We start from the raw sequence: 24,328 nt of genomic DNA, 5'->3' as shown, positions 1-24,328 counted from the left end.
GTATAGCGATAGCAATCCTTTGCGCGAGAAAGCTGCCCGCGCGAGAGTCCCCTGTTGCCTCCCTTAACCGCTTACCTAGCTCCTTAAGGAGCCCACGCGCTCCTCTACCCCACGGTCCGAGTGTCTCGACGCCAAAAGCTACGAACTCGTAGTTGGCGCCGAGACAGCTGTATTTATGGGCCTTCGCTCGCTCTCGGGCGTCCGCCGCTGCCCCGGCATTTCTGCTCATAAATACCTTGTAATTATTGGCATTAGCACGTGACGAGATCCTTCATGTTGAAAATGTTGAGTTAATTACTTCTTCAAAAATATTCAAAATACTTAAGGGGCCCACTGATTAACAGTCCGCCGGACGGTATCGGCCTGTCAGTTAGAACAAAATATTGACAGTTCCGAACAACTGACAGGCCGATACCGTCCGGCGGACTGTTAATCAGTGGGCCCCTTTATAGACTAGAGGTAAAAAAGAGACAAATAATTTATACCTTTTATTTATAAATTCTAACATTTTTGTTATAAAATAACAACTATTCCATTAATCTTTCTTAATTTTAAGCTAGAAACAATATTATGCGCGATTACATAGATACTATTGAAATAAAAGATATTATATCCCATGTATATTTCGAACCCTTGTTTTTAATTTCGTCAAATGTTTTATTAAGGCACTGGTCCCACCGCGAGCTAGTAAGCTATGAGCTATCGGCTATAAACACGAACAAAAGATAAGCACTCCCGTGTAAATAAAAGAGACACGGCGATATTTATAGTTACTCGCCCAGCGGTGAGCTATAAATATCGCCGTGTCTATAAATATCATAGCTTACTAGCTCGCGGTGGGACCAGTGCCTAAGGCACGTATACTGCAATTGTCATTGACATAGATCTAAGGACGGGCCTTACGGGAACTAAAAAATAGTGTTAGTTCAGCGGTGTCACTCACGAGACTGCACGATTGGCTCGAATTCGTGAGTGACACCGTTGTACTGGCCTCATTCTTATTGCCCGTAAGGCCTGTTCTTAGAACCCCTGCTAATGTAATTTTTTGGACTGTACGAGTATATAAACGTGTGGTACCTACAACTTGACAATTTAGATATATGTATATATAATAAATAGTATGGCAAGCCATTTCCGTCAGTAGAAATTTAAAAATGTAAGCGCGGTATGTCGTCCTATAGACAATTTGAATGTTGCATCTTTCTTTACTGACAAAGTTGGTTTGCCAGAATATATGTAAGGTGAATTCGGGTAATACCGAATGTCGGATAATTCCGAAATTCAGATGAAAGTCACCCTAAATTCCATCATAATAAAAGTCTCTTTTCGAAATTATCCGACAGTTTTCGACATTCGGAATTACCCGAGTAAACCTTACAGATTAACATATAAGTAATAGTTTCTCAACTTTATACATAATAATACATATTTGACCAAGAAAAGTCTGCAGAGATTTTGATAGCCCACGCAGTACAAGTGTTATTTTAAACGTCACACATAAATAACACTTGCACTGCGTAGGCATTCAAAATCGCTGCAGATTTTTCTAGGTCTAACTCCCACCATTGGGACTAAAATACAATAAAAAAGAAGTCGTGTTCGCGTATTTTTGCCCATCTTTTTTCCAAATTTGTTAATCACAAATTCCTACCGGTACCTGTCAAAAAGGTACAATTACCAACTGTCAAAACGCGCTCATGGCGTCGCTCGCCAAGCCGATCTGTCAAAATGGAAACCCAGAAGCTACGGCCATACATATGTTCAGCTGGAACTGTCACTGCTATTGCTGGACACGTGCTTTTTCTTGCATTTCTTCTCTTTCTTTTCATGCCTGTCAAAATTTTTGTAAGTTTAAGACACTACACCAAACAGGGCTATAACCGCGAAAATCGAAGTTCGCATATTGCGGGCATTTTTCTCTGTCAGTATAATTAATTACGCCTTCATTGGAGTAAAAGAGAAAGATCCCCAGCAATTTGCGATTTTCGGTTTTCGCGGTAGCCCCCCAGGTGCCAAAGACGTCAAATCACGTCGATGGAAATTTGTGCCTCAGACGTCATACGATATTATAGACACGTCAATAATTAACGTACAATTTGCATTTTTGAGTTTTTATTATGTTTTCCGAGCAAAGCTCGGTCTCCAGGTAGTTTTTTATATATTTTTTTTAAACTGTAAAAATGCGACACAAGTCTGAACTCTAAACACAGTTTATAGGTATACTTGGTCAAGCAAATCTTGTCAGTAGAAAAAGGCGGCAAATTTAAAAAATGTAGGCACGAAGAGTTATCGTCCCATAGAAAATTTGAATTTCGCGCCTTTTTCTACTGACAAGATTTGCTTGACCGTCTATAAATGGGGTAGAGATTGACAACCTAATTCCTATAGTTAGCAGTCAATTGCTAGGACTAGGAATTAAGGTAGAAGGTGCCAATTGGCTACTTTCCTACTAGTCAAATCAGCTTCTTTTTTAGAACTGTCAAAACGATTTTCTAATATGTAATTTATATGAAAACTTGTGTAGTGACGTCACAGTCAACTCACCTACTTTTTATACTTCCATCCGATTTATTAAATATAAATTTTATCTAAAATTATCTGGTGCTTTATTTCGAGCACGGTGTGAAATAATTTATTTTAAGTATAGGAAAGTACCCAATTATTGGGGCGCTGTCAAGTACCTGTGTCTTCGCGGGCTGTCGCGACGCCTCTGGTGTCAAATACCGGAATCATCCGTCGTATGATGGACATTGTTCAGGGATTCCTCTGACTCCGACTTTTGCTTCTTCTTGCTGTAATTTTTTTACAAATTAAAAATCTAAATTAAAATGTAACTACAGTACTAAAAGCACATAGAATAAATATCAATCTTAATTTGCTCTATGTTGCTTAAAATAGGTATATATTTAGACGAATTTCTCTACATATTGACGAATTTATTTAATCCTTTGGCCGTCAAATACTTCAAAATGTATTAGGGCCACCCCACACTAGCGTCTTTTGAGCGTCGGTGTATGGTCGGTGTCTAATCAGCGCTATGGAAAATGGCGTCACTGCGCCTAGACGCGCCGACGCTCGGGATATGCTTCTTCTGAGCCTCCTATTAATCTTAAGGGCCACACCAGTGGGTGTGTGGTGGCTCTTAACGCATTCACTGCCAGGGGGCGTGGCCTAGGAACAAACTTGTGTGACGGTGGACGCACATGTGCGTCGGGGGCAGTGAATGTGTTAAGATTAATTTTTCATTTCGTGACCGTGGTAGTATTACCTGTTGTTTTATCTATTAAGTTTTGTCACGAATAAAAACATTCTATTCTATTCTATTCTATTCTATATTGTAGCCTTTGTCTGTGATGGCCAACTGGGGCGGTCAAAGGGTTAAGGGCAGAGGGAGTTACGGGAGGAGCGAGTCCCACATACCACCCCCTCCCCCTTGGGGGTGAGATGCCTAAATGCATTTACCCCTGCGTCAATAAAAAAAAAAGGGTTAGGAGTCTTACCCTCGTTTCTTCTCATTCTCCAGGCCGACCTGGTCTTTGAACAGCCTGCTGAGCTCCAACTCTTCAATCTCGTCGTTGTTGGTCAAGATTATGGCTCTAAAACAAAAGCGGAACGATAAAATACTATTGTCAAGGTGTTGGAGTGCGTGTTCAGATATACCTACCTACCTAAACTGCAAAACGTATAGTTTGAATAATCTCAGGTGAATTTTTCGAGTTCGGGTGCTAATCCGTTAAACAAAAGCCTTTGTTTCTTTTAAGAGCGGTCTACAGCTCGTGCCAAAGCAACCATGTCGTTTAAAAAGCAACAATCGTAACAACAAATTCATATGACAGCTTGTTCAGAGAACAATTAGGGTGGTCTTGTTTTTAGAGATAGCAAAAACGTGTTATCTCCGAATGAGCTGATTCAAGAATTTGAACCATATAATTAGAATGGTAAATTTGCTTTTTAAATGGGTTTGTTCCCGTTACTTACGTCGGGGCTATTATATAGCAGTAAGCATTGTAACCTATATCTTTTGTTTAACAGATTAGGGTCCGAGCCTGAAAAATTCACCTGAGATTATTCAAACTATAATTCAAGACCAAAAAAAGTAAGAGCAATAGAGATTACACATATTTTTTCGCCAAACTGCATGACAGTTTGTTGGCGAACGTAGCACTCAACAATCTTCCATAAAATCTAACGTAGGTTAGGTTAGTTTGTAATCTCCCTACCGTCAGTTTATAATTTAAGCGATAATATTATAAACTGACGAGTGTTTACAATTTTACGGTGACAGGTCGAAAACGGTCGGATAATTCCGAAAGAGGCTTTTATTATGATGGAATTTAGGGTGATTTTCATGTGAATTTCGGAATTATCCGACATTCGGTATTACCCGAATACAACTGTATTCCATCCATCTGTCCTATATCCTCGTCCCACATTTTGCTTCATGAGTGGGACGCAATGCAAATTGGATAGGTGGAATACCATCACCCTAAGCAGGCGTGGCTCACTCCGCGATTTCGTCGCTTTGCTACAGGTAGCTAAAAGCAGGCGTGTCTCACTCCGCGATTTCGTTGCTTGGCTACATGTAGTTAAAATTACATCCGTTCGGCCCTAATTTTGGGGTTTGCCATAAGCCGCGCGTGGCGCTGTCGCCACCTAACGGCCATATCTGTGTTGATTGTAACAGACGCGTTTTGTTAGAGAGTGAGTCTTCTGTACCTAGTACTATTATTTATTCTGTGCCCTAAGTACCTAGTCGATTCATTCGACATCACCTCGCGACTGTCCACACGGCGGTCGAATGCCGACCTATTGTTGTTTGTTTGGGCTTAATTTAGGCTGGTGGCCGTCCGCTAAAAGGAGGGGTTATGCTATTATACCGCACCCTATGAGCTGTAGGGATGGGGAAAGTCGATAATTTCAGTTGCAAGGTAAGCTAAACTGTGCTAAGCTGACTTTTGAGGATATATTGTATTAATTATACAGGATATTGACTCTTGGAGACCCTATACATCTCTAAGGATAACTTGATAAACTATATAATCTTATAGTTCTGACACCTAGAGACATTTACACCTCTAAATATTATTGTTTTTTTTGTGTGTTTTGTATCTGTATTTTGAATGTAACTAGACATTAAGAGACCATATACATCTCTTAGTAATTGTAATACGTTAGATTGAATTGTTAGTTTTATTTTATAAAATTGTTGATGTTATTATTTTTGCTTTTATGTAAATTCAATGTTGAATTGTTGACGTGTAAAAGTGCCCTTGTGGCCTATTTGCTGAATAAATGTTGATGTTTGATGTTTGATATATGTATACTTATATTTTTTTTCAAGGTGAGTTTCTCGGGTAAAGGTGTGTCTACGCTAGGCGAGCCAAGCACGAGCCGAGCACGAGCCGAACACAATTCGTCTAATGTGGACCGACTTACAAGCCACGAACGAGCGTTCCGAGCGTTTCGTTCGTGCTCGGCTGCGTTCCGCCAGTTGTCGTTTTTTAGGGTTCCGTACCCAAAGGGTAAAACGGGACCCTATTACTAAGACTTCGCTGTCCGTCCGTCCGTCCGTCCGTCCGTCTGTCACCAGGCTGTATCTCACGAACCGTGATAGAGCTAGACAGTTGAAATTTTCACAGATGATGTATTTCTGTTGCCGCTATAACAACAAATACTAAAAACAGAATAAAATAAAGATTTAAATGGGGCTCCCATACAACAAACGTGATTTTTGACCAAAGTTAAGCAACGTCGGGAGTGGTCAGTACTTGGATGGGTGACCGTTTTTTTTTTGCTTTTTTTTGTTTTTTTTTGCATTATGGTACGGAACCCTTTGTGCGCGAGTCCGACTCGCACTTGCCCGGTTTTTTGAATAATTTTTGATACAAGCTTTTATATCTGACTGTACTTTTCTTTCAACAGGCTCGATTCAATTCTAATAATGGGGAAGTGGGTATGTAATTTAGCTTGCAAGATTTCACCCAACTAAAAAAATAAAAAAACCGGACAAGTGCGAGCCGGACTCGCCCACCGAGGGTTCCTTACTTTTTAGTATTTGTTGTTATAGCGGCAACAGAAATACATCATCTGTGAAAATTTCAACTGTCTAGCTGTCACGGTTCGTGAGATACAGCCTGGTGACAGACGGACGGACAGCGGAGTCTTTAGTAATAGGGTCCCGTTTTACCCTTTGGGTACGGAACCCTAAAAACAGGGCAAGCTAAATAAAAGCTTGTATAAAAGTTCACCCGGTAACTTATCGATATCGATACCTACGTAGGCCTGCACTAGCGCCCTGGACGCGGTGTCAAGGTGACTATCGACCCCATCTTTCTACATACCATCGGGTAACAAGCAAAAGTCACTAAGTTCCACCACAAGTTCATAGCCATAGTGAACCATATTAGTACTAAAATAAGGTCGTTTTTTGTTTATTTTTTTTTAGTATTTAGTGACTTTTGCTTGACGACGATACATACAAATTGCGATGCCCGCTGATTCCAATTTCCAACTTAGAATTCAATGCGATATGAAAAAAAAAATACGAAAGTCAGCAATGGTTATATTTTTGAATAATTTTACGGTTTAAATTTTTAGTCACTTGCGCGACATGTTTCGGGGAGCCTAGGTCTCCTTTCTCACTGCTGGTACTGCCGGCGTAATATGGATGGCTTTATCCACGTGATAAAATAACTGTCACTTTTTAACACCGCGGGATAGACAGCGACGGATACCGTTTTATCACGCTGTGACGTAGACAAGAACGACCATCATATCCGTGCTGGTTCAATAATTACATAGAAGTTTGACGTTTAAAATAACACTTGCACTGCGTGGGCTATCAAAATCTCTACAGACATTTCTTGTTCTAACTATAATTAAAAGTCATGTCAAGATCGCTAATTACCTTCTTTCTAATGCTAAAAAAAAAGAAAGTAGTATATAAGCTAGTGTTCACTTACCGGATCCGCCCGCCCTCAACCCTTTCCTGCCGCTTGTCGGTTATGACGGATATAGACGTCTCGCCTTCGTGCTTATTATGCTTCGACTTGTGATGTTTTCTGCAATACAATACACACACGCAATAAGATTACATTTTGCAGTTTTTAGGGTTCCGTACCCAAAGGGTAAAACGGGTCCCTATTACTAAGACTTCGCTGTCCGTCCGTCCGTCCGTCCGTCTGTCCGTCACCAGGCCGTATCTCACGAACCGTGATAGCTAGACAGTTGAAATTTTCACAGATGATGTATTTCTGTTGCCGCTATAACAACAAATACTAAAAACAGAATAAAATAAAGATTTAAGTGGGGCTTCCATACAGCAAACGTGATTTTTGACCAAAGTTAAGCAACGTCGGGCGTAGTCAATACTTGGATGGGTGACCGTTTTCTTTTTGCATTTTTTTCCGTTTTTTTTTTGCTTCATGGTACGGAACCCTTCGTGCGCGAGTCCGACTCGCACTTGCCCGGTTTTTTTGTAGGTACCTATTTACACGACGTAGATATTGATAATTATATTTTTTTATTTAACCAGACAATTGTAACTTCAATGGTCACGTCTAGCTAGGGTATACTTTGTTAAGTTTACCGACTTACTTGTGTTCCCTGTCCCTGTGTTTCCGGTGTTCCTTCTTCTTTTGTTCTTTGTGTTTCGGCCTCCGATAGAAGGAGCCACCGTCGTCTGACGTCTCCAAGTGTAGGACGTAGAGACGGTAGATTTGAAGAAGTATTACCTGTCAGGGAAAACATAATTACGCACAGATTCAGTGGGGAGATACTCCTGACTTCGGGCAAACTCGGCTCCGTTCGGCTCAGCATTGTTCCGAGCAATTATTAGGGTTGGCACCACTTCACGTCCCTTTGCGTGCACGTCTGAAGTTGCTGGCGTCCATATTAGGCTACGGAGACTGTTTACAGGCGGGCCGTATGCTTGTTTGCCACCGACGTAGAAGAAAAAGAGTTGACAGATAGAGGTAGTAAGGAAAAAACAGTAACTTCATGTCAAGCCGATATCCTAGTGTTTTATACACGACATGCACAACTCGATTCACTTGATAAGTCACACGAACGTAACCCGGGGAGAAGAGCTTGCAGGGGCCAAATTCGACATGTACAACTGTCAGATTTCGCATCCACGTCAAATTAACAGTTGATTTCATTGTATACTGAGTGTTGATTCCATCAACGGTGGATAATATCATTTGGTACAACCAAAACTCAACTCTAAACTAAGGGTGGTTCGGTTTGGTTTGCTTGTCACCCTGTGGATTGTTAATGTAAAATTTTGACATTGTACGTATTCGAGAACTTATGATTTTTCCCACTTCAACGGGAGATCAACACGATACGTCAAACGTCGCTTGTCGAATAGGGGTCCCGGTTATATCAGCTATATGTTACCACGATGTTCTTGGAGGTAAAGGAGATACCTACATTCTTCTACTGCGCTATAATCAGGAGTCTGCAGGGAATGATGCCTGCTGCAGATTCATCAAGATTCACGCTTGGTAGTGGACATATTCGGCTGGAAGGCTATATATTACCAGGGTGTTCTTGCAGGTGATAAAGATGTTCATATAATTGATGATTTTCACACTTGGCAGTGGATATATTCGGATGGAAGTTTATATATTACCAGGGTGTTCTTGCAAGTGAAGAATATTTTCATATAGTTGATGATCTTGTAGTGCGCGATGATCAGGAGTCGGAAGGCCAGGAACGGGGCGTCCTGCAGTATGATGTAAAGGATTGACGCTTGGTAGTGGATATATTCGAATGGAAGGTTATATATTACCAGGGTGTTCTTGCAAGTGATAAAGATGTTCATATAATTGATGATTTCCACACTTGGTAGTGAATATATTCGAATGGAAGGCTATATATTACCAGGGTGTTCTTGCAAGTGATAAAGATGTTCATATAATTGATGATTTCCACACTTGGGAGTGAATATATTCGAATGGAAGGCTATATATTACCAGGGTGTTCTTGCAGGTGAAGAAGATGTTCATATAGTTGATGATCTTGTAGTGAGCGATAATCAGGAGTCGGAAGGCCAGGAACGGGGCGTCCTGCAGTATGATGTAAAGGATTGACGCTTGGTAGTGGATATATTCGGATGGAAGGTTATAAAGGTCTTATCTTATCTTATATTACCAGGGTGTTCTTGCAAGTGAAGAAGATGTTCATATAGTTGATGATCTTGTAGTGCGCGATGATCAGGAGTCGGAAGGCGAGGAACGGCGCGTCCTGGAGGGCGATGTTCATCATGATGGCGCACACCTCGATGGAGCAGCAACAAGCTCTGCTGTTCCTGTACAAAATTATGAGGCACATACTCGTATTGAGCCCCCACTATAAGGGAATACGGGAAACGTAATACGGGAGGTCCAGATATGTCTGCGGACAGATCTTTGCCAGACATGTACATATTTAGATAATATTACGTACGTTTAACCTGTCTAATCCACTAACCAAAACAAATGTGGGTAATTACTTAGTGACATATTCTAAAACTTAACTAGGTAGGTAATGGTAAATTTCCTACCATATTTATCCTCGAGCAATAAATTTTGTTCTTCAAATGTGCTGCGAAATCATTTAACTGCAAAAATTATTTCGCTGTGTCAAAGTTTGGCCTACTTTTCGAGTGAATGAATCATTTGAAATCATAAAATATAAAAACACTTTGCAAAATTGTTAAAATTTATATCATGGCCTGTTTTCAGTTTGAGATGTGAGCGTAGGTACCCATCGAGTCTGAAAAATATTATGGGTACTTGCATTATTTTATAGTTATACTATGACTCATTAGTTATACCTATAGTAAAAAGGCTCTGAAATGATACACATTCAACCAGAAATTGATTACCTTAGTATGTATTTAATAAAAGATTTAAGGTCAAAAAATATGTTAAAGTGTGGGTAAACTTTAACTGAAATAAAAGGTATAAGTCCCACCTTGTCATATATATGAAAAAGTGGCACCCTTTAGCTGAAAACAACACAATTAACAGTGTTGCCAACTTGGCATAAATGATGCCAGATCTGGCATAAGTATTTTCCCTCGCTTTGGCACCAAAATTTTCCATTTAGCATCTGGCATATTTTTTTGCATAATTTAGTCTAAGCCAAGTTTGCATCAACTTGGTAGCAACAATATGCGTCATTGCCTTATGTGGTTCATATTTTCGTATGAATTTTGATTTTTGTGGACGGATGGACGTCGACGGACTATATAAAGTTGGTCAAGCAGATCTTGTCAGTAGAAAAAGGTGGCAGATTTGAAAATTGTATGTGTTTTAAGTGTCTAATTTCAAGTGACATTATAGTTTTTAGGGTTCCGTACCCAAAGGGTAAAACGGGACCCTATTACTAAGACTTCGCTGTCCGTCCGTCCGTCCGTCCGTCCGTCCGTCTGTCACCAGGCTGTATCTCACGAACCGTGATAGCTAGACAGTAGAAATTTTCACAGATGATGTATTTCTGTTGCCGCTATAACAACAAATACTAAAAACAGAATAAAATAAAGATTTAAATGGGGCTCCCATACAAAAAACGTGATTTTTAGGGTTCCGTACCCAAATAGTAAAACGGGACCCTATTACTAAGACTTCGCTGTCCGTCCGTCCGTCCGTCCGTCCGTCCGTCTGTCACCAGGCTGTATCTCACGAACCGTGATAGCTAGACAGTTGAAATTTTCACAGATGATGTATTTCTGTTGCCGCTATAACAACAAATACTAAAAACAGAATAAAATAAAGATTTAAATGGGGCTCCCATACAACAAACGTGATTTTTGATCAAAGTTAAGCAACGTCGGGAGGGGTCAGTACTTGGATGGGTGACCGTTTTTTTTTTGCTTCTTTTTGTTTTTTTTTTGCATTATGGTACGGAACCCTTCGTGCGCGAGTCCGACTCGCACTTGCCCGGTTTTGACCAAAGTTAAGCAACGTCGGGAGTGGTCAGTACTTGGATGGGTGACCGTTTTATTTTTGCTTTTTTTTGTTTTTTTTGCATTATGGTACGGAACCCTTCGTGCGCGAGTCCGACTCGCACTTGCCCGGTTTTTTTTAGCATATTTCAAAAAACTTTGGCGTAATTTTGGCGTAATCTAGACATTAGTCTAGCATTTTTTCAAAATCCGAGTTGGCAACACTGACAATTAATAATGTATAGTATTTATAAAACAGGTATTTGTTATCATATTAAACTCATATTTGCACCCCAAAAGATAAATGGTGCACTTAAATTGTGCTAGAATATTAAAAATGTGCAGAAAAGCGGTAAGTGATAATAAAAGTGCCGTGTGAATGATCTCCTCTACGATTCTTACTTTTTTTTAAATACCTAGTGCCAAAAAAAACTTATAAAAAAACAGTAGGTAAACAGTGATGATGATAGATGCCTAAGATTCATCATAGGTCGTACAGAGATAGTTGACCCCCCCCCCTGCAACAAATTTATATGTAGGGAATCAGGGCTACAACCGCGAAAATCGAAGTTCTCAAATTGCGGGCATTTTTCTCTGTCACTCTAATTATGGCTTCGTTGGAGTAAAAGAGAAAGATCCCCGCAATTTACGAATTTCGGTTTTCGCGATAGCCGCTCAGTTATCTCTGCAACTGACTATACTTAGGTAGGTACCTAACAAAATTAAAGACAAATTAAGAACTAACTCGCGACGTCATTAGACGTCCTTGACATCGAGAGGGTTAAAGTAAAAACCGTATAGGAGCCAAAGAACAGTTGAATAAAGTGTGTATTTACTGGCTAGCTGTAATAAGCTACACAATAGATGAAATTCAACACTTTTCATATAATTTATTTATAAATGAAATTGGTGTATTTCCCTAAATCAAATGTACCTATGTATTTTTATTTTCAATAAGTGTTCCGTGAACAAGTTTTGTACGGAACACTAAAAATACGGCTGCCTATGCCTACCTTTGATTGTAAGCAAAAAATTTCTTAAACGTCTACGTAACTTAACTATATCTAATTATTATATTATGTGTTATCTTTATCTACATAATATTCTCTGTATATTTTATCTCGTGGCGGAGCTCGGTTTCAAAATTAAAACGGTTTGTTGTAATACTTGTAATCACAAAATACATCTAGGTACTCAATAACATTTAATAATAAATAAGTAATCAAGTATCTATGTATACATATTCAGTGTGAATTTCATCTTGTTTTGAGCGACGGAGTAAAGATTTTAACTATAGACTCTAGATCTAGAAGCACGTTAAAAAAAATCTAAATGCTCTGAATGCAAGTTCTTTTAAAGGCTTGCTACACGGTCGCCGACAAGCCTTCTAACCGTCTGACCTTGGTCTGTCCATGGTCAGTTTTGGTCAAATTTTGTTGGTAACAACTGTCTACACGGTCCGGGACCGGCCAAGGCCACGCGGTTTGGGGGCTTGTCGGCGACCGTGTACTCCGTGTAGCAAGCCTTTTAGCCAAACGCGTTTCAAAGGCGTTTTCTTAAAACTACTTTTTTTGCAGTTACGTCCCGGATGCGAGTCGTTTTAGCCACCTTTTTCTTGTCTTTAAAAAACCTCCGCTCCGTGCTTGTGTGTGTGGCGTGGCTGCGTGCCATTACGTACATGTCGGACCTATTAGCGGCGCCGCGCGATTTGCGACTCTTGGTCGCAGTCAGGACCACTGTGAACTGCACCAGCGACCACGACCAGATGGCCAGGGTGAGGAGCACCAGCACCTTCTCCGAGGCCACCTTCTCGTCTTTGAACGAGTCGAAGAATTCTATGATGTCAGCGGCCGTTCCTGGTGGTCAAATATTACTGATAACCAAACAAATAAGAATGACCCACGCTAGGCCGGGCCGTATGCGGGCTGTCCGACGTCGTTTTCTATGACGGCTGGTCGGTGATCAACTGATCACGTGGTGATAGAAAACTACTCCTGCCCGGTCTAGTGTGGGTCAGTATTAGTCAGCAGGAAAATGCTCTACCTACCCTTCCCGCATATATTTCTAAAGGTGACCGCAGATTTTGTTAAAGCAGAACGCATAAAATTGAAATGGACCTCACATTAATCGTTATCATTTCTATATTATGAGGGTGAAAACAAGAATTTGTAAACAAAAACTTTTATAAACAACAGCGCATACTATTCATTCATGCTATTCTGTAAACTTGTGCGACTCTGAAAAAGAAAATAGACAAAACGTCCGCCTTTTCCACTGACTAATTTGTTTATCTCATCGTAATACTAGCGGAAAAGCTTTCCCAAAATATTTGAACATGCGTTGCTTTCATCCGTTTCCCTGCTACCTAACTAAATTGTTACCTTCTCTTCTTTGAAGTCTCTTCTGGAAAAGTTCGCTAAGAACAGAGGCCATAACTTCTACGAGCAATCTGTCTATATGCTTACCAATATACACGAGCAGCAGCTGACTGAGCTGGTCTCTCGTCAGATCCCCCTTGGGTAGCAGCCAGCGGCCCACGATGAGGGTCAGCATCAGGAACTGCTCAATCAGCGTAACCCACATATCTGTCGGGATCTTCGCTGCCACGCCCAAGCCTATAGTCTGGGGACAACAAAGAAATCTTTTAACACCGAATCAAAACCAATTCCCTGATCTAAATTTCTCTGCAATCTCTCTTTCTTTCTTTTTTTTCTTTTTTTTATTATTTTCTTATATTTGACCTGAATTTGCCCGATTCTATTCAACACCGTTTAAACTTTCGTGAACAACTCAGGTGGTCTGCTAAGATCAAATCTCCTAGCGTAGTACGGGCATGTGATGCGGAGGGATGAAAATCATGTGACGCGAAAGGTATTAGGAAGGTGGAGGGATGAAAGAAGAAAGGATAACCAAGAAAAAGTATGGATTGTGTGAGAGACGATATGAAAAGAAAGTAGGTGAATGTGAGATGACGAACGAGAGAGAGGTATGGAAGAAAAAGAATATGCTGCGACCTCAAATGATGGGAAAAGGGCAAGCGAATGATGATGTGTTAGGTGGTCTACAATCGTGGGTTTAAAGGATGACTCACGTTAGACCGGGCCGGAGCTACCAGTGGGACGATTTTTGAATTTCGATCGCTCGATTTCGTCACTCGAAAATCGGTGGAAAAAAGCGAAATGCTAATTTTTGAAATACGAGCGATCGAAATTTGGAATCTACTGGTATTGACCACTCGATTTCAATTATACTAGTAGAATTTAAATGCCTAGTAGTGGAGATATTAATTAATGAAATACACGAAATCGAGTGGTCGAAATTCAAAAATCGGCACCCTGAGCCTCGTTTTCTATCATTTCAATGGAAAGTACTACGTGATCACCCGTAGAAAATGACATGTTGGACGCCTCGGTGAGTCAATCTTAAACCTCACTTGTGCCGTATAGAGTAGAAAAGAAAAATTGCACCTATTTGTGGTGACCTCGAGCTCTTTGTGAACGCTTCATAATGCAGTATTGGTTGAGTCTGTGCCGATAAACGTTATAAGAATGCTCACCACAGTGTCGTTGCTTGCAGTCTGCTTTTTGTTGACTCTGACGTCCACCTTGTGTAGCTCTAAAAGCCAGATGGCTGGCACCACCAGACCCAGGTAGATGAACACTGATGGGCAGAACCTGAGGACAATGAAGAAGAAAATCTGGTCACTCTGCTTGTACAGTGTGTGTCTGACCATGGGGCTTTAAATCCAGGGCTCGATTCTACTCGCTAAACTGAGCTACTTTTACTATGGCACCAACCCCGAAATCCCGATTTTTTTTTTTACTTTTTCATACTTTTTGGCCGATCAGATGTCGACGTTCTCTATGGAAAAGTCAAAAAAAAAATCCCCGATTTTAGGGTAGCTTAGTTTAGCGAGTAAAATCAAGCCCTGGATTTAAAGCCCCATGGTCAGACACACCATGTATACCTACATGCAGTGTTGGCCAAACGTTAATTGCAATAACTATTATAAATTGAACCGTAAACCGCATCGGACGATTACAGTCTACGGTTTAATTTATGATGGTTATTGGCCAAAATGGTCAATTGCATTAACGTTTCGGCCAACACAGCCTACATGTTTACTTGTAAACGGTTCGGATCGAGATCGAGTCGTCCGACACTTCACTGTTCTATAGAAAGCATTGTGGCGTCTCCTCTACCTGTCACTGCCAACATCGTGCCATAATAATCTAACAGATGGCGTTAGGGAGCTAGAACGCAATTAGTAAGAGACCTACATCGCGCTTACGTAGTTTTAAATGTCAGTTGCTCTATATATGTCGGCGGCCGATCGTAAGATCAGGCATATCGTGAAACGTGAAAATCTTTGACTCGTTCCCTGAGTCGACGGCCTTATTTCTGGACAGTTTGCCCTTCGGGCATCTGAAGCAACCTAACGAACCTATCTTACCTATATATTCAATTGGTTTAATGTGACTATCCTCAAAACAATACACAGGAACATTACGATCTGCCTGATCTTACGATCGGCCGCCGACGCTTAAAAATCAATACTGTCTAAGTAACAAATAATTTAAAAATTGGACAGTTATGGCGTGCTATTTGTTATTTTTTTGAATGTCCGATTCCTCGGCCCAGACCCGGACCGTTCTCTCATGAGTCATCCTTAAAACAAGTCACTATTTCAATGCGCGTGTCTTTTCATTAGAAATCTCATTTAGTCATTATATGGGGCATTATCTATGAAAGGGGATCTTATTGTCGATGGTGCTTACGCCGCACAGCGTCGCGCGGCATTGTATTTATCGGAGCATCGTTAATAATGGCGTAAGCGCCATCGACAATCCCTAGCTTTTCATAGATAACGTCACATATAGTACCTACTCAAGTAGTACTCATATCAATAAGAGAGCGTAGAGGAGGGTAAATTTTTAGATTTTGTCAATATCATCATTCGTATACGGACATGAATTTCTGTCAATATATATGTCAAAACGAAATGTCAAAATGGGACGCGCAAGTACGCGACCGCTCCGGACGACCCACAGCGGGCATCTGAGGAGAAGGATAATTTGACAGATATGGCGGATGTATGGAAATTTTACGAAAGTTTACGTTTATGATTGAATTTCTCTGTAGCCTGTAAGAGGAAAAATAGGAAAAGCCTGATTCGTTGTAGTCCATTTATCTGGCTTTCGAAATCACTCGATTTTACAGCTTGAGCATCGATTTTTTTATACAAATTTTACTAAACGCTGACACTCGTTTATCTCGTTTTAAGTACAACTTTGCATAAGTGTATTTATTATATTGTAAAAAATTTCAAATTTTCAAGGGTGATTCGTTGTAAACACACTCTTAGGGATAATACAATGACATTTATTATAATTTTTTTAACCTCGTAAGGCCCAACGTCCTATTTTTAGGACTGAGAAATGTAGTCCTTCCGGCCCAAGCAACTATATTAATTTATCAATTTCAGATTTTATAGGGGGAGGCCTATGTTCAGTAGTGGACGTCTTATGGCTGAGATGATGATGATGATGAGATTTTATAGCAAGTAGAAGGTCTGGGCCGCTAGTATAAGTAGGTACCTAAAATTAGGCCGTTAGGTAGATATGATAAACGTCCTAAAAATAGCTGACGAGGTTAATCAAGAGATGTGAACGCTAGCGACTAAACGGTGACTGCCTTTTTCGCTGATTTTGCTCGACGCAGTCTTACGTCATTCATTTAGTAGTAGTTATTAGTTTTACTCAGTAAGTTTAGCATGCTGAATTTAATAATTGTTAAGAATTCATAGCAGGACATCCAGATTCCCAGCAAACATTTTAAGTATTTTTTCCTAGGCTCGAAGAAGATTTTACCAATTTAAGTGAAAATGACGTCCTAAGTCACCAATTATTTTACGTATTGTACACTTTTACTTCCAAGTCAAAATATAGGGATAACAAAACGTAAATTCCACTTCATAAATACACCATGAAGTCAGGGACTTAGGGGTTGAAAATAAGGCAAAATATTAGGAAAAATTAACCTTAAACCCTGACCAATAGGTCAAATCTACTAATAAGGTATTTTAGGTGTATTTGCGACGTAATTATTACTTATACGGGGACTATGAAGTCACGGACTTAATGGTTGAAAATAAGTCGTATTACTAGGTAAAATTAACTTCGTACCCTGACCAATAGGTCAAATATACTAATAAGGCCTTTTAGGTGTATATGCGACGTAATTATTTCTTATACGGAGACCATGAAGTCAGGGACTTAATGGTTGAAAATCTGTCGAAATATTAGGTAATATTAACTTCGAACCCTGACCAATAGGTCAAATGTACTAATAAGGCATTTTAGGTGTTTATGCGACGTAATTATTTCTTATACGGGGACCATGAAGTCAGGGACTTAATGGTTGAAAATAAGTCGAAATATTAGGTAAAATTAACTGCAAAGTCTGACCAATAGGTCAAATGTACTAATAAGACATTTTAGGTGTATTTGCGACGTAATTATTTCTTATACGGAGACCTTTAGGTCGTCGATTTTATGTCGATTTAGCTACTAATTTTAGGTAAATGTTACTTAAAATAGATACCAAATTGCGACCATATAGTTAAAATCACTTGTAAAGTACTATCAATACCATAAGGTTGTGCCGCCATTTTCTTTCATTATAACGAGATGCTAAATATGAAATTGCATAATTTAAGTTGTTATATCTTGAATGGTGCCATCGCACGGTACTTCATTGTGCTAATATTCAAAATAAAACAATATTACAGTACCGGTCAAAAGTTTAAGTTCACTCTGTAAATTCGGTTAAATGAAGCTATAACACAATGTACTAATAAAAGTATTTAATAATCTCTTATTACATAATAAATTAAAGGTAATTCTCTAATTTAAAACCACAATTAAATAAAAAAGTTCAGTTTTTGCCAACTTTAGACTCTTCAAAATATCCGCCTTTTGCTTTCAATGCTGCCATACACACTTTCGGCATTCGCGTAATTAGTTTTTGCAGTGTTGATGTCGAAATTTTATTCCAACAAATGTATAGGTATTCCCAAAGCTGTTCTTTATTAGTTGGCCGCATTTTTCTCACACTCCTGTCCAATTCATCCCATAACAACTCAATCGGATTGAGGTCGGGCGATTGAGGAGGCCAATCCATATATTTTAATTCTTTTTGGTTCTCTTTGGATGAAATGTAGTTTTTGCACAACTTCGACGTATGCTTGGGATCGTTGTCTTGTTGGAAAACAAAACCTCTGCCTACAATCCGTTTTCCAGATGGAAAAGCGTGACGTTGCAAAATGTTATGATACATTTTCTTATCCATTATGCCACTGACTCTCACGAGATCACCAACTTTATCACCCGCAAAGCATCCCCAGACCATAACTGATCCTCCACCGTGCTTCACTGTTGGCATCACGCATTGCTTTATCATTCGTTCGCCTACTTGTCGTCGAACATATTGACGACGTCTCCCTCCAAAAATTTCAAACTTCGATTCGTCAGAAAATAAAACTTTAGACCACTGTTCAGACGTCCAGTTTTTGTGTTTCTGGGCCCATTTCAACCTCTTAACTTTATTCTGACTACGTAACAAGGGTTTTTTGGCAGCAATACGACCTTTTAGACCATAGTTTCGCAGACGCCGTTGCACTGTCGAAACCGATACTCGCTGTTCTCGGGTGGCGTTGAGTTCTTCGCAAATTTCTGGAGCAGTTAGAGTACGTTGGCGTTTGCTCTGCACGCAAATAAATTGGTCTTCGCTTTTAGACGTGACTTTTGGCCTACCTGATCGAGATCGACTGCAATTAAGACCGGTTTTTTGTTTTCGTTTCAAAGTACTCACGACAGCGGTTTGAGAAACCTTCATTTTTTCAGCGATTTTCCGCGTCGTGTAGCCCTCATTTGACAGAGTTACAATAACAGCACGAGTTTCGACACTAAAATCGGCTTTGCGACCCATTTTAAATGATTTCTAACTTCACGAAATCTCATAGGAAATACGGAACAAAAATATTAAATGGATCAAATTTTCCGAATAACATAAAACGATTCCTCCAAGAGGTATTTTTATTGTTATTTGGTAGTCGTGGAAACAATTAAACGTTTGAAATTCAAAACATATTCTATATTTGAACATAATTAAATATGATAACCTTATTTCGCAGAGTGAACTTAAACTTTTGACCGGTACTGTATAAAACAATCTTATAAAAAAAACTGTAACAACCAAGAAACCAGATTACCTTTATGAAAAAATTAACTGGTTAAAGGATGAGCACCATTTGAACACCCGCAGTAAAATACAAAATAAATTATCTTTACCGCACCACAAAACTGTTGGGTATAGAGGGAGCTTTAAATTCTCAGCAGCCAAAATTTGGAATGATCTGCCTCCACCTCTAAGAAATAATGTGTCCCAAAATACTTTTAAAACTAAACTGAAATCTATATTACTCTATAAACAGAAGAATACTTAAGCACCCTTGAAACACCTATTGAACAGTACCTAGTAAGTTTTCATGTCTTGCCCTGCCTAGCTAATAGTTTTATTATTATTTTTCCCCCGCCTTTTTTTTTCTCATGCCATCGTCATTTGCCAATTAACTTAGATTTAGTTGTTATTAGTACTCAGATTTAATAAAACACTTGTTTTATTTTTTATTATATTTTAATGTCTTATATGTATAATTAGGGGTGAACTGAAAACCAGCGCTGTGACAGCTAGTCTGTAACACAGCAAATGCTGAGTCCATCCCTATTGTCACACTATTGGTTGTTTATGTGTAAGTTTTATAACATAAGAACGATTAATGTCAATCTATGTTAATTTCATTGTTGCTGGTTCAACACGTACTTATTGTTCAATATGTGAATTTTTTTGTTTGTTTTGTTTTTATCGTCTTTGTTTTCTTGTATGTGTGTGGCAATAAATAATTCTTATTCTTATTCTTATTCTTATTCTTATTTTTGATCAAGTCAATACACTCACACACACAAATATTCAATTACAACACTCAATTACAAGCAAATTTATATGCATTTTGATTTTATAAAATGTTGAAAACTTAAATATTTCAAAAGCCCATCGATAGTTTTGTATGTGAACCTAACATACTGCACGAAAAATTTTTCTGTGCACTAGATTTCATCGTTCTTCATCAGCGTAATCGGCCTAAATTATTTTACATGACTTAGTGGCCGCCATTATCATTGCACAACTTAAAGTTGTTTTCTTGTTAGACATTTTGTTTCTGAGTGAAAAGAATATATAAGCGTAATGTTTGTGTCTCTTTTTCTCTTCTTCGCGTCTCATCTAAATATTGCCTCGCAGAGTACTTATATGGATAAAAATATGTCGCCATCACGTCTAAAGGTGGTAAAGAATACCAAATTAGTACATTTTCACTACGCGGCACGTCGTGGCGACGTCGAATCCACGTCGGAAACATGACCTAGTGTTGACCTAATGGTTGTAATCACTAATTTACCGTCAATAAATACGTCGCCGGCACGTGCGTTTTTTCCCCATTTATGTCGACTCGACGTGCCCACGACGTCGATTCGACGTGCCTCATTTTGGTCTCCTAAATTGTGCGACCTAAAATAGGTGCCTTTTTCGGAATATCGACCAAAAATGTTTGCTGGGTTATTTATCTACCGGGGTGTGTATCCTATTTTTCTATCCCTATAAATAGGTACTCTTTATTGCGCACAAAAACAAAATTGATAAAATAATTGGCGCTTTAGAATATCACGAGCTATCATTAAACATGTTGAATCGCGCCGCTATATCTCAATCTTGCATAAAATAGGGCAACCATTAGCCTGCTGTCATAAGCTATTAGTCTGTCAAGAAAGCGGAAACGACATACCTAAGCATTTTTGGTATACTAGGTATATAGTTTGTTAGCGATATTTATCAACCACTACAATGTTTACAATTTGAATGTAGGTATGCCCAATGGAAATAGTTAGGTAAAGATGTAGATGTATGTATAGGTAATTTTTTTTGAACTGATCTTGTTCACTTACCTGTACTAACAATGGCATTGTTCTATTACAATCCTATTATCTGCTTTTGTTCTCGTAGGCGCCAACCAATTTACTTACAAAATAAGTTAGAAGTACACTGCATTTATATTGAATTCTAAACCTTATGTCGTGTTGAATGGGGTTAAAATGGTTTAAAAAGATAATATCATATTCAATCTTTTGGAAAGTCACATGCACCTTAGCCACGACAGGTGTCGATGGTTGTTAAATGCAAAAAAAAGTTGGGTTAGCCATTATTTAGTTAGTGTATTTTGTAGTCTATTGTTTAAAGAAATAGAGTCGTTAATCTATACTAACATTTCAAGGCGGTTATAATCTGCTTTTACTACGAGGGGATTATCCTAATTTGTGGTTTACCACTCAATGGTATTGTATTCTTGAGACTCTTTGAGTGAACTAGCTCAGATCGCTTGATTCATACTATATATTAATAGACATAAGATGTAAATATGTATAATAAAATTGATAAGTATGTAACTTACGCTATGAATAAAGAATTGAATTGAATTGTAGTGCATAATTATTTTTCATCGTATTTTTTTGTCTATTTCTAACAAATCCAATCCAAACACAGCTAGGTATATGATACGATGTTCCATCATGAAGTTCCAGTTCATATCTTCCGGCTCCATCATCAGATCAGTTCGACAGTACTATATTATTGTATTATCATCAGAACTACATACAGCTGCCAATTTTCATGACGCTACGATCCTTGGAAGAAGTTTAAATTAGTTACCCTAGATTCCATTACAAAGTTACATAGGTACAGGTCGACCTAATAAAAGCGTGTTAAAAAGTTGGTTAAAACACCTTTCTAACTCTAACACCTAAGTGTCAGAGCACCGAATTAATGCACGTTCCCCCTCACTGATCATTGACAAAGCCTTCAAATGTCACCAACACCGTGAATGACCTAACTTCGATAATATACTGTTAACTGACAATATATAAACCTTATTTTAATGCCAATAAGGTCCATCTAATGTCAGTGTTGATGTTCAACCTTGTCACAAATGCCGTTAGTATCGACTCGACGATACGGGATTAGGGGTCAGATTTAAAATGGTTTTTGTTTTTTAACTAACTAGCGACCCGCCCCAGCTTTGTACGGGTTAACATAGAATCATTATATTGATATATAAATCCGTTCAGTTTTGAATTTATCGCGAACATACAAACAAACACACAAACAGACAGACGTGGCGGGGGACTTTGTTTTATAATGTGTTTTTAGTGATCCGTGCAAAACTTTGTTCACGGAACACTTCGGTCTTACAAATCAGTTAAATGCGTTTTTTAATTCTATAACTGATATATTTTGAGCCTTAGTATAATATCGTACATTATGTGATCAGGGGTCAGATTTAAAAAAAGTTCCTAATAAAGTGAATTAACTTTTTGCTTTTGATAGTTCTGGTTAGCCAAGCAATAGAGTTGAAAAAGGGGTTGTAGGAGGGTTAATATTTGAAGGGCAAATAAACAACAGGGCAATGATTTCTGATGTCGGGTTGCGATCAAGGTCTCACCATTAAGTTAGACAGCCGTGCTCCTATTTTTACGAAGGGAATATTTGTGGCTTTCCATCACAGAAGGGTTCATGCTTCAAATGCAATAAGGTCCTTTTTATCTGACAGTCCAACAGAAATTCAGTCATATCACTAAACCGTTTCTCGCTTCGGAGTCGGGTACGTTTTAAGTTACAAGGTCATGATCTGAATCCATCAGAAATTGAGGAGTTCCTTCAGTTACACATGGATTTCATCATCGCAAATGAGTTTTGAGTTTTGACAATAATGGGAGCAACTTAGAACTATATGTAGGTACGTAGGTTGGTATCGAACAGACAACCTCCACCTTTTCTTGAAGTCGATTAAAAATGACATTTGTTTCTTTAATGCAATCCTAGAGAATAAATGAAACTTAGCACACTGATTTCAAAGAATGAATAAAGATTTTCTGGCGTGGTTTGATGAAAATAAACTCACCATTTCCATTCCTGATTTTCTTTAATAGTCAACGTAAAGACGCCTTCGAAAATGAGCAGCAGAATCGGTGACGCCAAATACCAATATGTGATATCGTCCATGGATACAGTGACTTGCCAAATAGCTATGATCCCATGGCAGGCGAACACCAATCTTGTTATAACAGCTTTTATCGTGGCCAGCACTTTACCGACATTCGCCATTTTTAAAACAATTTGGCTGTTTGACCGAACGCCTTAGTCATTAAAAAGTTCAGTTTTTTAAAATGGCCGAATATCGAAATTTGAATAATTTTAAGGCACTGTTTTATATAAAACGTAGAAAACAATACAATTAATTAAGAGCACTTTTACATTTGATATATATTTATAAATATTAAGGCACTATTTGTATAAAAATAAATTTTGAAGGTGCAACGGAGCACCTCGTTTCGAATACCATCCCGAATGAAAGAAAGTTGTATCTAGTCATCCCTATTTCCTTTTATAAATTAACTTACTATCCACTGCGTGTTATATCAGTGTTTAATCAAATTTGGCATAACAGAAGCAGCAATGGATAGTGTGCTTAGACAGAAAACCATTTCCAAAATTCGACTTTTGCGCGCGCAAATCCTAAAAGAGCCAATCACAGTTCCTCCAAGAAAAGGGGATTGGTGTCACCTGCAAAGCCATTTTGGTAGCTCATAAACTAATTTATCCTCCTTATGCTATACGGGATAAAGCTGTAAATCGTCTGCAATGTTGTTTGTGGACTGCAAAGTTAAGTCGGAGTCCATTTAGTAAGTATTAGCTTGACCCGTGTTTTGAAAGGGGTCAGAGAGAACTTTCAGATGACACAATAAAAGGCTGCACAACGGCGTACGGTATGACGGACTGATACATTACCATTTGATGGAATTTAAATAGAATTATACCTAGCAATGTACAAATTGCAGAAATTGCAGAAATGTTCTCGGAAATTTCAGAGAAATTACATGAAAGAAACTTAGAAAGTTCTCTGTCAGAATGTTCCCATGAGAACTTTAACGTTGTGTAATATATAATATTATTAATATTACACGCCACATTAACAGTAAAGCAGGCAGGCGAAATATTTAAAATGGCATGTGTGTACGTCGGTCTTGACACGATTAGATTGTTCATTAAATTTAAGTTCCAGAGAATATTCTTCATAGAAGTTTCGTAACTTAAGAAACTTCTCGGTGCATTGCTAATTGTACCTAATTACCATAGATAGGTAGGTACAGTACACTAAAGTAGCGGATCAGTAGTAGCGACCGAAGTTTCGGTTTAAATTTTAGCAGTTTTCGGCACAAAAATCTT

General features: G+C 38.8%; 1 protein-coding gene across 1 annotated transcript; it reads right to left on the bottom strand.

Annotated features, from left to right (window-relative positions):
* Window positions 1-1,575: 1,575 nt before the first annotated feature.
* LOC134677625 (transmembrane protein 26) lies at window positions 1,576-23,213 on the bottom strand. Its single transcript, XM_063536086.1, has 10 exons — window positions 23,004-23,213; window positions 14,493-14,607; window positions 13,399-13,555; window positions 12,612-12,789; window positions 9,157-9,313; window positions 7,597-7,733; window positions 6,963-7,061; window positions 3,501-3,596; window positions 2,682-2,792; window positions 1,576-1,831 (listed from the first exon to the last, which is right to left on the bottom strand). Exons 1-9 carry the CDS (start codon window positions 23,204-23,206, stop codon window positions 2,717-2,719), a joined length of 1,218 nt encoding a protein of 405 aa, XP_063392156.1. The 5' UTR covers window positions 23,207-23,213; the 3' UTR covers window positions 1,576-1,831; window positions 2,682-2,716.
* Between the last annotated feature and the right edge of the window lie 1,115 nt (window positions 23,214-24,328).

The sequence above is a fragment of the Cydia fagiglandana genome, chromosome 26, assembly GCF_963556715.1.
Source record: "Cydia fagiglandana chromosome 26, ilCydFagi1.1, whole genome shotgun sequence".
Taxonomy (NCBI): Eukaryota; Metazoa; Arthropoda; class Insecta; order Lepidoptera; family Tortricidae; genus Cydia; species Cydia fagiglandana.
Note: the sequence above shows the minus strand (reverse complement) of the source record. Positions and strands in the feature narration are given on the sequence as shown.

Coding starts and splice junctions, on each gene's coding strand:
- LOC134677625 (XM_063536086.1), bottom strand. CDS start 23,206: ATGGCGAATGTCGGTAAAGTGCTGGCCACGATAAAAGCTGTTATAACA. Junction 3,597..6,962: donor GTTGAGGGCGGGCGGATCCG/GTAAGTGAACAC, acceptor CTTTTGTTTTAG/AGCCATAATCTTGACCAACA. Junction 2,793..3,500: donor GAGAATGAGAAGAAACGAGG/GTAAGACTCCTA, acceptor AAAAAATTACAG/CAAGAAGAAGCAAAAGTCGG.